This window comes from Calidris pugnax, unplaced genomic scaffold (assembly GCF_001431845.1).
Source record: "Calidris pugnax isolate Ruff unplaced genomic scaffold, ASM143184v1 scaffold40, whole genome shotgun sequence".
Taxonomy (NCBI): domain Eukaryota; kingdom Metazoa; phylum Chordata; class Aves; order Charadriiformes; family Scolopacidae; genus Calidris; species Calidris pugnax.
In genome coordinates this window covers 2,691,960-2,706,750 of record NW_015090796.1, presented here as the reverse complement: position 1 = coordinate 2,706,750, position 14,791 = coordinate 2,691,960, and the positions used below count along the sequence as shown (strand labels likewise).

The following is a 14,791-nucleotide window of genomic DNA, read 5'->3' as shown; positions in this document are numbered from 1 at the left end:
GAAGGAGGGATGAGGGAGCTCTGAGGGGTGGTGAGGGACCCCTGGGTGTGAGTGAGGGACTCCTGAGAGGGGGGGATGAGGGAGGCATGTGGGCCATCCTGAGGGGGGTTGAGGGACCCCTGAGAGGGGGTAAGGAGGGATGAGTGAGCTCTGAGGGGAAATGAGGGAGCCATGAGAGGGGTGAAGGGGCCTGAGGGTGAGTGAGGGATTCCTGAGGAGGGTTAGTGAGCCCTGAGAAGGGATGAGGGAGACCTGCGAGAGGCCAGGGAAAGGGGAGTGGGGATATGAGGGACCCCTGAGGGGTGGTGAGGGACCCCTGGGGGTTGAAGGACCCGTGGGGGTTGGAGGGGTGAGGGACCTCTGAGAGGGGGTGATGGTGCCATGAGGGATCCCTGAAGGGGTGTGGGAAGGAGTCATGAGGCAGCTCAGATGGGGGAGTGAGGGAGCTCTGAGGGATGTTGAGGGGGCCCTGAGGGGGCAGGGAGAGGGCAGATGTTGCATGAGAGGACAGAGGTATTGAAGCCCCTTACTTTCTGGTGTTAGGGCTGAGCACTGCCCAGGGCAGGTAGCCGAGACCCATCTGCAGCGGGGAAAGTAGAGCCATAATGGTGGTGAGGGGAGCTGGGGGAGCTTTTGGGGGTGTCTGCCGGCTCAGGGTGGGGGTAGCAGTGCGGCAGAGGGAGAGGGCAACAAGGAGCTGAAGGGGGGTATTCCCAGATGGCAGGGGCTTGTGGCCATCATGACACAGACTTTCACCCTTTTACTTTCAGGGGGACCGCGCACGATAGCCAGAGCTCAGCTGAGTCTCCTCACGCCCACCAACATTGCACCAGCTGGCAGGGACCCTGTTTCCACGGGCCTTTCCCTCCCAAAGGCTTCTGCAGCCTTCCACTGACTGGCTGACTGCCCCAGCAACAACGTACGTAGCTGTGAAGGAATTTTAAAAGCTTAAATCTGAACTTCACTTTCTCATTTGCAGAGTACATGACACACAAACTATCTGTAAACTCAAAAATGCACCCAGGTGCTCCACTGAGCATCCCTCATGGCAGCCAAAACAACAGTTGTCATGGTAACTTTGTCAGGCTTGTGCAGTTCAACTTTTCCTTCATGATTTCTCCAATCATCTGTCACCGTCGCTCTATGGTCTCAGTGGACATAAACCTTGTCAGCCAGAATGCTTGAAAAAATCACGTGTTTCCATAAAACTGCGGAATTGAAATACTGCTGGTTATAAAGCTTGTTACTTCTCATCAGACTAATGTGTTATTTCAAGACAATCTTCACAAGAATTAATTTTGAAGCAGCATTTTTAAAATGGATCTTTATATTAACTATATTTAATGCAAACAGTGTACCTCTCCTTACTAGCTGGACATGTCCCCTAACTTTTTTGGTTTTTTGATTACTTATGTTGTTGGTTCCTTTTTTTCACACCTAAAATAATAGAATTGCTCATATTTGGGGCTTTGCTTTTATCTTTTTTCCATCTGCCAGGCTCACATCTTGCTTTTCATCCTGTTTTCCAATGAGTTTGCAGTTTCTTTTTTCTTCTTCTTTTTTTTTTTTTTTTTTAATTTCTGGTTAATTAAATGCTCAGGCACAGCTTCTGCTTTGTTGTCTTTCCTAAAATGATTTATTTAGGTCTTTCTGCTTATTTTTAGACAGTTTTCTGCGCTGCCGAGTGATGTGGAAATATATAATGTGATTTTGTTTTATCCAAACAGGGCTTATTCCTGTTGAAGATAATAAGTAGGAAAGTACTTGCACCAAACTGTTTCTCACTAGCATTTAATAAAAAGGCCATTGCTTGCATTTGAGGGAATCTTAAAAGATCTTAAGTATGCATTTATTTCCAGGTTTGCAGAGAGTTTGCAGTTTCTTTTTTCTTTTTTTTTTTTAATTTCTGGTTAATTAAATGCACATTCTTACTGAGCAGGGTGCAATATGCTAACCTTGTAATTAATGATAAACAGCACATGGGATTTGTGGACTGGAGCCTTGATATGATCTTTACACAGTCCCGGGGAGTGAGCAGTAGCACTTTGCTTCAGTCAGACTTCTCTTGGGTCCCATTCCTAGACATCTTCCCTGCAAAAAATGTGTTTCTCCCATTTTGCCAACCCATGGATCATACAGTCCTGAGATTAAGATTGGTGTAAGAGTGAAGGTGGTGAGATTTGACTGTCAAGGGAGTTTTGCAGACTATTTTTCTTTTATATCCCTGGTGAAATATTTTAATTAGAAACAAACCCTTTTTATCAGCAGTTAGCTTGCAGACATGCAGGAGTCCCTTGGTTCTTTTACCTTGAACCTCTTTGCTTTTGTCTCTTTATTTGTACCCAAAAACAAGTTACAAGGATAAAGGGGGAAAAAAATAATCTGAAGGATGAAGAAGACATGAGTGACAAACAAACAGTTTTTTGCAGAGAAGTTCAGAAACTCACAGAAAGAAAGTTCAGGGTCCTTGAACTGTTTTTTCTTTTTTTTTTTTTTTTTATTATCTTGTTTCTGGTTATTCTATCCTGACTGAACTCAAGTTAGTGTGTCTAAAGTTTAGAAGAAGAATGTTTAAAATTCCTGGGTTAGGAGGTAATTTCAGGCACGCGGAGGTGGCTGAGAGAAATGAAGGCAGGGAGTTGGTTTTAGGCACGTATCACATTTATAGTACGTGGAAGAACGTAAGATGGGCGTTACAAATGGCTTGCTATTTAAAATGATCTTTGAGAGTGGTTTTAAAATTGCTGTAATCTTTGTTAGATATTAATTTTAGAGGTAATACATAAATGCGTTTGATATGTGTAACAAAAATAAATCTTTTAAAAATCTGTAATGTTTTCAGTAACCCCAAATGGCTGGGTCAGGTAGAGGGAGAGGACGTGCTTCGTTTACCTTCAACATCGAGGCCATTGGCTTTGCTAAAGGTGCAGCCCTACCCGATGTCGTGTGTCAGCCTCCACCACCGTTTCCTGTAAGTACAGTGAGTTTCATAGAGCACACTCTCTGCCTTCAGGTAAACTGCATTCACTCTTACATCTAGATAACGTAATTAAATATATGAACAACACTAAGCACTTTAGGTCCGTTTTGAAGTCCTTAATGTAAATAATTGTTTTTCTTATTATTACTTCTTGTCCCTTTGCTAACTGGTGTATGCCGTATTTAACTAGATTGCTTGCCAGATGTTTGTTAAAGACCTCGTTTTTTCGTTTTCTGGGCATAGTAGTGGAAACACTGGATAGATAAATTTGTTTGACATGAACTTATGTCTTTGAAGCTGTGAATGGATTTGCTGATTCTAGAAATTTACTGTTGATGCAAAGATTTTGGATGATCGTCTTGTACCTCAGTAGACAGCATTTGAAAATAATTTGAAAATAACTGAAAGATCTCTTACGTAATTAAGGAAACTTAATTGACATTTGGCATTTGGGATGTATTTGGAAATTAAAGAGAAAGAAAGAGCATTTTCTGACTGCATTTTGCAGGGAATGCAGGGAAGCTCAGGCAATTTTGAGGTGGGAAAGTAGTCTTACAATGTGGCATATAGAAGAAAACTTCCCAATTACGTCAGGATTTGAGCAAAGTGCATGACACGTTTCTCAATCTCACATGTTATGATAGGGAACTTACAAGTTTGACATAACTGGTACTACGTTAAGATTTCTCTGAATAGTTATTTCACCTTCAGAAGGTTTTGACTTCTTGAACCAGGTGTTACAGATCCTTTACAACTAAGTTGTGTGATTTCATTGATGCTAAACCATCTGTAACTGGTCCTAATGTGAATGTGGCAGTCTGCTTGTTAGCACTAGGAAACTGAATTCTGCCTGAACTACAGCTTCTGCGGTTACAGTCAGCAGTGGATTGGCTTTGTAGGAGAATTACTAGCTCCAGCATATCTGAAGTATACCATGGAGAAGTTAAAGACGCTTTCTTCCTTCTGTGAACAAAGTTTCAGAACAAAGTTAAACTTGTCAGGGGAAATCCTCTGCCATTAAAAAAAAACAAAAAAAAACAAAAAAAAAAAAACTAGTGGCATAACTAGGATCAATAAAAATTTCAAGATTTAGATTTAAATATTGGGCAGTGACCAAAAGTATGTTACAGCTGTTCATTGGCTTGCAGTGGAATTATTTTGAGAACTGAACGGTTGCTATTGCATAATTTCTAATAGACACGTTCTAAGTTCTTAGGAATTTCCTGTAAATGCAATTAGAAGCCCAATTAAGGAACATCAGCTTACCATCAGCAACATTAGTGATTTTAAATGTTGGCTTGCTAGAGAATACAGCTGGAAGCAGTAAACTCCCTTCATGATCCAGCTCTGGGATTGTGATAGCACTTTGTGCTTTGCAATCTAACACTTAAAGTATTGATTGTGCACTATCTGTCATGTTAGAGAAGCCACATCTAGTGTAACTCTGTCTCTAGTGTTCTGTTCATTTTTAAAACTCTTTTTGCTTATTTATCCCTTTTTATCCCAATTTTTCCCAATTTCTAGATTCAGTGTTCAAAAAAAAACCACCCCAAAATCCAAACCTTAACAATTAATTAAAATTCAGCTGACAGAAACTGAAATCCATGCAACCTGGTTGTATGACAGCACAGCCTGTTTCTGTGGCAATAGGCATGGAAAGGGTGCTTGTTACTTGGAGTAATCATATTTAATGTAGATAAAATGCGGTTTTAGAAGAGGTTCAGTGCTACTCTGAGTGAAGGAAGAAACAGTGGTTTCTGAGCAAGTTAGGCTGCTGTGAAAGACTGTGTTTGGCAGTTAAGAACTCAGCATGTCTGTGTAGGACTATTTCACAGTCTTAATACTTTATTTTTCTTGATCTCATGATACGTTTTTGCAGAGAGATACAGTGAAGTCATAGAGGGTATAAATTTAGTTGTAAATGTGGTTATGCATGTCAGAATGCAGTAAAGTATACTTGTGAAGTAGCATAATGCATAGTTGCACTCTTCTGTGATTAGCTGTATTTATTGTAGCTTTTGTTAGTGTTCCTGTATATTTGATGGATATTAAGACCTTATAAATAATGAACATAATTTGTACAGAGTACAGACAATAAGCCAGTGCCTCTGAAAACAGGAGAAGATGAAGATTACATGTTGGCCTTAAAACAAGATCTTAGAGGAACTATGAAAAAAATGCCATATTTTTTGGCAGTAGAAGAAGATCGTGAAGGTTTGTTTGTGTGCTTTTTCATTTATATCTTCAGTATTTATTATTCCGTGAAGGATGACGTAGTGAAATGCATGTGTTGAAGATGTATTTTGTACTGATAATGAGGATAAAAATTGGCAGCTTAAGGTAACAGGGAGTCTTTCTACTCTTATACTTACTGAAGTTGTGGGTCATGCCTAGAAGTGCTGGAAAGCACTGGAAACTGGAAAGCAACTGGTGTGTGAAAAAGAGAGGTATCGAAGATCTGTTCCATCTGATACATAGTAAGAAATGTTTAGACCAAGTATATGCAGTCTTTTCAATTATATGCTAACCAATACAAGCAAAATAGTAATTTCTACATGTTAAAATACCCTAAAAACTTTGCAATGGAGCAAAGAAATCTGTAGTAAATACTAGTGTTGAATTTCAGCTTCCATTTTTATTGTGTGAAGACATACTTAAAATAATCAATGTTATATTTATTAGCTGGACATTCTAAAAAGTACTAACTTTTTTCCCTGAAGTCCACTCAGGAAAGATCGATGAGTATTACTGACAAGTCACCTGAAATATGAAGATTGAGATGAGGATAAGTGATTTACTGAGGTTTGCACCAGACGCAGAGCTGGCCTAGAAGCCAAAGCTTGATCTTATTCTGCTCTACCCGAGGATGTCTTTTGGTTATGCGTGATTAAAAATTAACTGCTTTGTTATTGTTTGATTACGGTAATTGCTCTGCTATACTTGAACATCCAGTCATATATCATTATACTGTTAAAATCCAAGCTTCCTGGTCAGAAAACTGAGATAGTGGGAAAGAAGGAAAGGGGAGCAGGGTAGGAAGACCCTGATGTCTGTTTGCCTTGTTGTAGAGGGATTGTCAATCTAGCAGTCACAAAAGGTTATTACTGTGAGGATTGCTTGTTTTCACTGGTGATTTTTGCCCAGTTGAATTATTTTCCTGAGTGCTTGTTCTGAATGGTATAAATGGCAAGTGCTCTTACAGGGGAACGGGAAATAAAACATCATAGGGACTGCCACATGTGTCAGACCCCAGGCTAAGTTTAAGTGCAATAGGCAGTTCTTGTTTAAGATATTTGAAGTGGCCAAACACTGGATAATCTTTTCCTTTCTATCTTGTGCTGATTTTGAATAATGAGAGGTGACTTGAACTCTAAAATGTGAGGTTAAATTTCCACCCCAAAACCATCAGAGTATTTTCTGAGTGAATATTCATGATGTCGGTACGATACAGGTACGTAGTCCAGTCCCCTTTGAATTTTTGGCATTTTTTTGTTCATGGTGTAGTGGTGAACTCTGGAGGTTTGTAAATCTGGGCGCAATATAATTACTTTTTTTTTTTAATTAGGCTTTGAATGTAACAGGGGTTAATACACTTTACTGATTGCCCACTTGTACTAAAGCACTGTTTAAAACGGAGCAGCACTCTGCAGTGTGAGCAGTGAACACGCTGGCTCACAAAAGGCACAATATTTCCTCTGACCTGCAGCTGGAGCCCAGCCTCTCGCCAGGACACAGCAGGCAGCCATAGAGCAGCACAAGCATGGCCCAGGGGTTGGACCCTGACGCTGTGGCCAGGTAAAACCTTCGTTATGAGGCAAGGAGAACAGATCTGATCTTCGTTTCCAGATCCCTTTATGATGGTAGAATTCCAAATTCCTCTTTTTATCACGTTTCCCCTTTCATCTTCTGAGTAAACAAATTTCAGTCTGGTCGGATTCTCGTCTCTCAAGAGCTTGCCGTGCTCCTGATCTTTGTCAGGCTTGAAGTTTGCTATTTCTGTTTGAGGCACAAAAAAAAGGGAACTGCTGTGCCTGAGAGCCTGTCAGGCTTATTTCCAAGGAGGCAGCCACTGTATGAGAACATACCATCCTCTCTTTTCCAACTCGGCCTCATGTCATCGTTCTTACTGTTCACCTCAAAATCGTCTTTGTTTCTGCAGCCTCCTTTATGAGATGGAGTGATCTCTCTCTTGTTGCTGAGTGTGCTCTTTAGTTGTACTGCCAGCTTTGAAGACTGTTTTTTCCACAAAAACTGGCAGTTGCTGGGAAAGCAGGTAGACAGCCGCTTGACAGACTCAAATAATGCTTCAAAAGTTCTCATCATCCCCCCAAGGGTAAGTGGGTAAGTTGAGGTAACATTTTACTTAACCTTTAGTTGTACAAAAATACCTGATTTGAGGGGGGGAGTATAATTACATCAGTGGTGGTCTGCAGCTGAGAAAGCTTGCTTTCATCTCAGTCACAGTATGCAGTTGTCTCTTGAACTGCATTATGTGGCAGAAGTGGCCTAGCTTTAAGAAAATTGCTTTCTTCCCTCAGGTTAGATTATTTTTAACTGATCTTTTCTGTTATCTGGTTTACAGCCCTTTGCTCCCCTGTATTCCATCGACACGTCTGGTAGGACTAAGAGACAGCCAGGAACTTCTTAAATTGGCTTTGCTACAGGAGAAAATGGACTGTTTTAGACCTCTGTGGTTTTAAATCTCACAACATCTGTGAGCCAAATGGTCCTTTGAAGTGTGAGAAGGGAAACATTTTAATTAGTTAGGACAGGGCTATCTGTCTTTCTTTCATTATTCAGGTAGTAAATGAAAGCCATATCTAATATTACCTGGCAATTTTGATGTGTTAGGGTGGCATAGAGACTAGATTTTCATCATTCATTTCAGCACTCGCTCTGAGTGAGTAGCAGGCATATTCTGTTGAAAGTTGTCTTTTTTCCTCACTTCAGAAGCTATGAATCATTCATATTTCTCCTGCAGGTGTATCTGCTACGTCTGGGTGACTGTCACCGTGGCAGTGGGTTCGTTAGCTGTGAGTGGCGAGAGTCAGTCAGTTGTATTTTTTTTACAGGTGGCATCAACAATTAGTTCTTCACTAAAGAGCCTCAAGCTGAAATCAGAACTTCTACTTCCTTTCCCTCTCTGTGCTAACAGTTTCCTACAGCATCTGTGAAGGCCACCTACATTAAATGCCCCTTGAGACACTGTCATTTTAAATGCAAGCTCTTTGTTTTAAGTAGGTCTTCTGCTCGCCCTTAACATAACTAAGTTTAAAATTCGAGTTTCATTTCTGATGTCTTCCTTCTCCCTTCCTTGTCTCTGCTAAGTATGTTAGAAGTCCTTGACTGTAAAGGTCACAGCCTGTCTTTGTTACCATTTTTTGTACAATACCTACAAAAAAATTATCCCTGTTTGGGTAATGAGTTATTAGTGAATCAGATCAGTAATTTTTGCATTACATGGCTTTTGCAGTTGGGCAGGGTCATTTAGTAAGAAATGGGACTGATTTCTTTTGAAACTTAATTTTTTCTTAACTTTTGATACTGCTTTTGTCATTAGAAATTGTACAAGAAAGCTTTCTGCAGCACCACTGTATCACTACTGTATTATTCACAGCACATTTCTCAGTTTAATTCTTGCGTCTGGAAAGAGGTTAAATGGACTAAAATGTGTTGCTGCTGTTCAGGACACATCTGTGTTGTGCTGCAAAGCTTGGCCATTGCAGAAGTCCTGAAAGTATTGGAAGCTGATCATGATCAATATGGGAGGTGGCTTTCTGAGCCATTCTGGGAACATCACTCACTGGTTTTGTAGCAAAAGTTTGATTGCAAAACTGTTGAAAGAGCTAGTGGTCTTTTGATGTTTCAACGTAGCTTCCCTGACTATATCTGCATTTTGTGGTTTTACGCTTTCCAAGAATGTAAGTATAAATTACAACAATTTTGGAGGTAGGTTTTGTTTGTTTGTTTGTTTTGCTTTGTTTGGGTTTTTTTGAGGGGGAAGGGAAAGTATTTTGATTTAAAGGAGATACTGCTTTCTATTTTGGGGGTATTTGAGAATTTTGCCATTTTGGGAGGGGGGAGGATATAAAATCCAGGTTTTACAAGTACTTAGCAAATGATTAGTCCTGGGAATTATATGATAACTACTCGAAGTAATGACATTAAACTGGTTTTTAGGTATTTGACAACAGCACAAGAAAGTGTTCAATGTGAGATCAGAAAATACACTGTATGTTTAGTTACAGGAAAATATCAAGGATGATGTCTGGATTGTCTTTTTAATTAACTGATTTCTGTAACTCTTTGCATCCTTTTCTATAGCAATTGAGAGGTACAGTCAGAAGTACCAGGACATTGAAAAGGAGCGTGCAGCATGGACCCCAGGTAATATCTGAGATTATCAAAGGCTAATTCTTTTTTAACCTGTGAAATGTTCTGTTCTTTAAAATGTTTGATTCATTATTTTTCAAGCAATAAAAAAATATGCAAATTCTTACCAAGTTGTGTATTCCTTGATGAGTAATACATACCCTTTGCATGTTTTCATATGCAGGCAAAGTATTGTTTTGATGAAAAAAAAAAAGGGAGGGACGAAATCCGATTTTATTTATTTACGCAATTGAAACAACTGATTTGCAGCAAAAATTCAAGCTTTAGCTCTCATTCCAGCTTTCCTTTTTCTCTTCTCACCGTGGAGATACCAGTTTTAAACTGGGAGCAAACATTTATGTTACTAAAAATAACCCAACCTGATGTTTGAGTCACGGGTAGCTGGGTTTTATAACATTAAACTTGTACAACCATATCTGTGTAGCTTGCCACTGGCAACTTAATTATAGAATGTAAATTGAAGGGCATGTGGGCCACTGGAAAGGCTGAACTTTGGCCCTTTGGGGCAGATGCCAGTTGTCATTAAGTGGGTGAGATGCTAGTCCTCACTCTAGTTCCTCAACTTAAAGTACAGCTAGAATTCCATAAAACTGTTGTGTGCTAAAACACTTCAGCATGAATGTGAGCAGGATCAAGCATAACATGGGCCCCTTACCTTTCCTCAGAGGGCAGCAGGGGGAGAATTACTGCTATAAGTCATCATTTGTATATATTAAACCTATTTTCTGCACAGATTGGAGAAGACTTCCAAGAGAGATGAAGCCAAAGAAAAAGACCAAAAAAGGTATATTGCATAGTTTTAAGAAGCATTTAGTACACACTAGAAGACATACTGGAGCTGGTTAGGGAAAAAAAAATGGTAGAAGTGTTAATTAGTCTGAACACTCAGGGCTTTTAGCATATTTTTTCTAAATAATTTACTAGTCTGCCTGTCTTTTGTGGTTTTTACTTTGCTTCTGTAGGATTTTTAAAATTACTGGAACAGCTTTATCTTCCTTTCCTGCCTTTCATATTGATGTACCATATTAAGATATGAGATATGTAACAGTGAAAGATTTTAAAAAGCTGAAAGCTTTTTGTTTTGAAAGTTTATATCTTTAGTCAACGCTCACCCTTCTATTCAGTGAGTAGCTAGCTATTCAGATTTCCCTTATATTTTTGGTTTCTCAATTACCTTGTTTATGATTTGGTTGACTTTTGCATTTTTTAAAGCTTTTCATATGTGATTTAATGTAGGTTATTTTCTATTTTCCCTGGTTTTACTTTTTTTTATTTATTTTCAGCTTTCTTCTGCAGAATTGTGAACCAGATCCTTCAACAGCAGTTGGAGCTGGTATTGGTTGTTCTTACAGGAAAAAAAACTTTTTTATTACACAGCATCATACGTGTATTTGTTTTTCAAACTGTTTCCTGGCATGCATGAGTGTTATTTTAAGTTCTCTGTAGAAGTCTGTGGCTCTGTTGATGTGAAATAACACTTGGCCTCCTCTGTCTAGCTGCCTGTTACATAGAGTTGTTTACTTTCTTGTTCTCTTTGTCCAAGTCCTTCATGTGTCATGTTTCAGTTCAAGGATAAAATAGAAAAAGAAAAGAGAATGTGCAGTAGTCATGGAGACTGGACCAGCTGGAAGCTTTGTTCCTTTTAGGAGAGTTATTAGTACTAAAGGTAGACTGCAAGCTTCAACTGGAAATTAAATACTTATTTGCAAAATCTCTAAAGACTAAACTAGTACATACCTACTTTAAAAAAAAAAAAAGAGAAAGTGCATTGGCTTTTGTAAGTCTGGATGCAATAGTTAACTTCCCAAGATCCAATGAAAATCATAAATGCCAGTTTATTATTCCATGTTACAATAATGTTGTGATTATCATAAGCAAAGAGAGAATCACTGCTCACAATGGGGGATTTTTCCTCTTTTCCTCTCTATTTGCTCTTAAAAATACATTTTTCTTATATACTTGTAATGGCAAAGATCAGCTGGCCATCAGAATCTGATTGGGTTAAAAAAATAGCAAAAATCATTTAGTTTTTTTGGGGGGAATCCTGCTGATACAGAGGTTGTACAAAAGCCATATGACTCATGAGGTTTGTAAATATCTGATCAGTGACACATTACCCCTTTTGGTACGTATCCTCCTTGTGTTTTGAGGACAGTCTTCTTAGGTGACACTTTATAGTCAAGTGGAACAAAGGTAAGGGAGTGGAGAGAATCTGCACCAAAATTCAGGCAGGTTTCCTACCATTCTACCTTCACATATTGCAGGAGAGTGGTTTTGGGATCTCTACATCGTTACATGTAGAGGGATGGCTTCATTTTTACACACCTCCCCCTTTCTGGTGGAATTGTACATCTCCCCCACGCTTACCCCTGGCTGTGGAACGCGGTATCCTAGATAGCAGCAGTGCCTGACAAAAAAAAACCAAACCAAACCAAAAACAAAGCTCTTGTAGGCTGGCTGTATGCATATCTTTATAGCAATCAGAGGTATTTAAGCCCAAGGAACAGGTATTTGGAAGGATTAGATTGTATTGCACCGCACCTGTAAGCTACAGGGAGGTAAGGAGCTATTTTGAATGAAGTTCTACTAACAATGGGTTGGTGCCTCTCATTTTATGGTAAGCTCCAGAGACAGCCAGCATTTAGGGAAAGATCTTGCCTGTCTGTTTTCATTTCCAGCCTATTTGTTCTATAGGCTTTGTCTCCAAAAGCCTGTAGGGGTTTGTGCAGAGATGATAATTTTGAATCGCGCTTTCCACTTGTTTTACTTAAAAGCCTACTTCATTCTGGATGTGTTTGCTTTGACGCTGCTGGTATGTTTTTGCAGAGCAGCTTGACTCCCCTCAGCTCTGAGCAGTGCTTTTGTCACATAATCCCTTCCTAGGCAAAACACTGAAGAGAACTGAAGGTTGTCTATGCCAAATGCTTTTGACAAAACAGAGTTGTTTTCTTAGCAGCTCTTAGTGTTCTGCTTCATTAAGTATTAGGCCAGATAACAAACATAACCTCATTGGTTTACTATCTGCTCAGAAGGGATATCCCCTCCATCGATGCACGCTGTTTTTCTTTCTGATAACCACTTAGTGCAGCCTAGTGTTAAAAAGGTGCAAGTTTTTCTGAGGGTACCTTGTCCACCAGAATCCATGTAGCTACACCAGTGTCGCACTTCACACAGGAGTTTTCACTGAGAAAGGGCTGCTACCCAAGACAGATTAGCTCTATGTTGCAAATTACCCCTGGAATTGGGGCAACCTTATTTTAGGTTGCTGCAATTCAGGTAGCTCTTACCTGGGTCCATGGAATGCTATTTTTCACCTTTGCTCCATTGTATAGTTAAGTAGCATAATGAGGTTGGATTGTAGGGAGTAGTTTAAGATTTAAGGGTAATTTAAGATTGCAGGGAGTGACTTAAGCAATATAAAATTATGTTCATGAATCAAGGGACTACGTAGAAATACGGACTGTGGACTCATTAGATGAGAGCCAACTGTGGTCCAAAAGCCATCTAGCTGCAGTAACCATGCCTACTGTGTTGGAGCTAATAAACTGTTGTCTGCCTTTTCTGTCTACCCATCTGAAGCACCCAGCTGTCATTAATGTGTGCTAGTTTGTTAAGATACTGTGAGTATGTAGGTGAAAAGTATTTTGTGAAGCTGAGCGTCATACTTTGGCCAAGCCTTTGGTCAACTACCTGTTCAAAGTGAACTTCAGACGGGCCCTGTAGGCTTCACTTACATAAATGGGGTATTTACACCTCTGTGAATAATGTAGCTCAAAGTCTAAGGTAATTTTAATACAGACAGTATGGGATTTCCATGGCATACTCAAGATGTAAGCTTGTAGGAGCAAGTAAAACAAGGTGATTTTTGTTGTTCCATATGAAAAAAGTAATAGTTATATATTTTATTTCAGCAGGTGCAAAACCAAAAAGGGCAAAAAGCTCTGAGCCTAAAAGTAATCTGGATGTGTTGAAAAAAATCGAGGTAAGATGTGCATGCTGTTTCTAAACTCTACAATAGAACTTGCTGAAGGAAAACAAAACCTTTTGGTTTTTTGGTACAAAATGGATTGAATAACCAAAAAAGCAGCCTTTTTCGGGTCTTGTCTTGTTACTGTGACAGACAATTGTTCTGCAAGGTGATAGCATGAGGGAGAGGATAAGGATGGACTCTAGGTGTGGAAAAACTATTTTCTTTGCTCCTGTTTGACTCCGAACACAGCGACCAGTTGTTCTTCACTGGGCAGCGACGTAGCCTGATGGTGAAGAGCAGAGCTCCTGTCAGATCTTACCGAAGGAGGAACTGGTGCCAAAGCTTTTAAATCTATTGTTGTTTCACCAATTTACTGATGCGGAAATTAAACCATTTAATAAGTAAGTTCAGAGGGAAGAAACATACAGAAATTTAGGAGGAAAGGGACCTCGGTTTTGAAAGCAATGGGAATGGGAAGCTTGAAGGTGAAACAGCCTGTATTTTTTCTCTTGGTGATGCATCAGTTGCTTGGTGCAAATGCATTGTTTTGCTATGGTAAAGGGAAATCATCATCTCGATTTATTACACAAGGCAATATTATTTTTGACTGATGGCTAATGCTTGATCAAGTTAAGGAAGTCTTAGGAAGTTCTCGTGCTTCACATCCCATTGTTTTAAATATTGACAAAACCCATTTTTGCAATGTTGTTATGCTAGTTGTCCTGCTGTTAACCGCAACATAACATTCTGGTAGTGTGGAGGACATGCTGTTGGCTGTAACCTGGGATTACCTTGTAAAGGAGATTGCCTTGTGACAGGAGTTGGAAAAGAAGGACGATGAAGAAGAAAAATCTGAAGACGAGAAAGACAAAACAAAAGACAAAGAAGGAGAAGATGATGAAGAAGCAGAAGAACCAGAGGAGTATGATGAAGAGGAGCAAGAAGAGGTATGATGTTAGTTTTCCTGCTTACACAAAGTCGAAGCCCGTTCGTGGAGCAGTGTGTTGGCTCTCAAAGAAACATCCCTGGCTGATCAGCTATTCCTCTGATGCTGAGGGAGAGTTGTAGTGAGAGGCATTACTACATCCATTTTATTTGCTGTACTGTATTGTTTGTAGCTAATTTGAGTGGGTGTTTTAGATCTGTTACTCCCAAAGAGCTCTGAAAAAAGGTCTTGCAAGCAGGAATGTGTCCTGCCCCAATCAATACATACAAATATTCCTTTTCATCATTAAAACAGGGCACAACATTTACATAAAAAGCTAATGCCTCTTTTTCCATAGACTTCAGAACTTCATTAGAATTTTTTTTTTTATTTCCTAAGAAATAAGAAAAAAATCCTGTTGCTGTTTTAAAACATGGGTGCTCAAGTGCAGCTTAAAGCACATTTCTTTCATAAATTGCTCCTTCCACAGATACAGAGATAGATTTTTTTTTTTTTTTTTTTC

General features: G+C 39.5%; 1 protein-coding gene across 1 annotated transcript in view; it reads left to right on the top strand.

Moving 5' to 3' along the window:
• The window catches only part of POLR3G (polymerase (RNA) III (DNA directed) polypeptide G (32kD)), an 18,410-nt gene that overhangs the window by 642 nt on the left and 2,977 nt on the right, over nucleotides 1–14,791 (top strand). Inside the window, exons 2-8 of the mRNA XM_014936871.1 lie at nucleotides 771–919; nucleotides 2,843–2,971; nucleotides 5,065–5,194; nucleotides 9,305–9,367; nucleotides 10,107–10,157; nucleotides 13,285–13,355; nucleotides 14,162–14,290. Coding sequence (XP_014792357.1) covers nucleotides 2,852–2,971; nucleotides 5,065–5,194; nucleotides 9,305–9,367; nucleotides 10,107–10,157; nucleotides 13,285–13,355; nucleotides 14,162–14,290 — 564 coding nt within the window. The 5' untranslated portion in view covers nucleotides 771–919; nucleotides 2,843–2,851. The remainder of the gene's footprint in view (nucleotides 1–770; nucleotides 920–2,842; nucleotides 2,972–5,064; nucleotides 5,195–9,304; nucleotides 9,368–10,106; nucleotides 10,158–13,284; nucleotides 13,356–14,161; nucleotides 14,291–14,791) is intronic.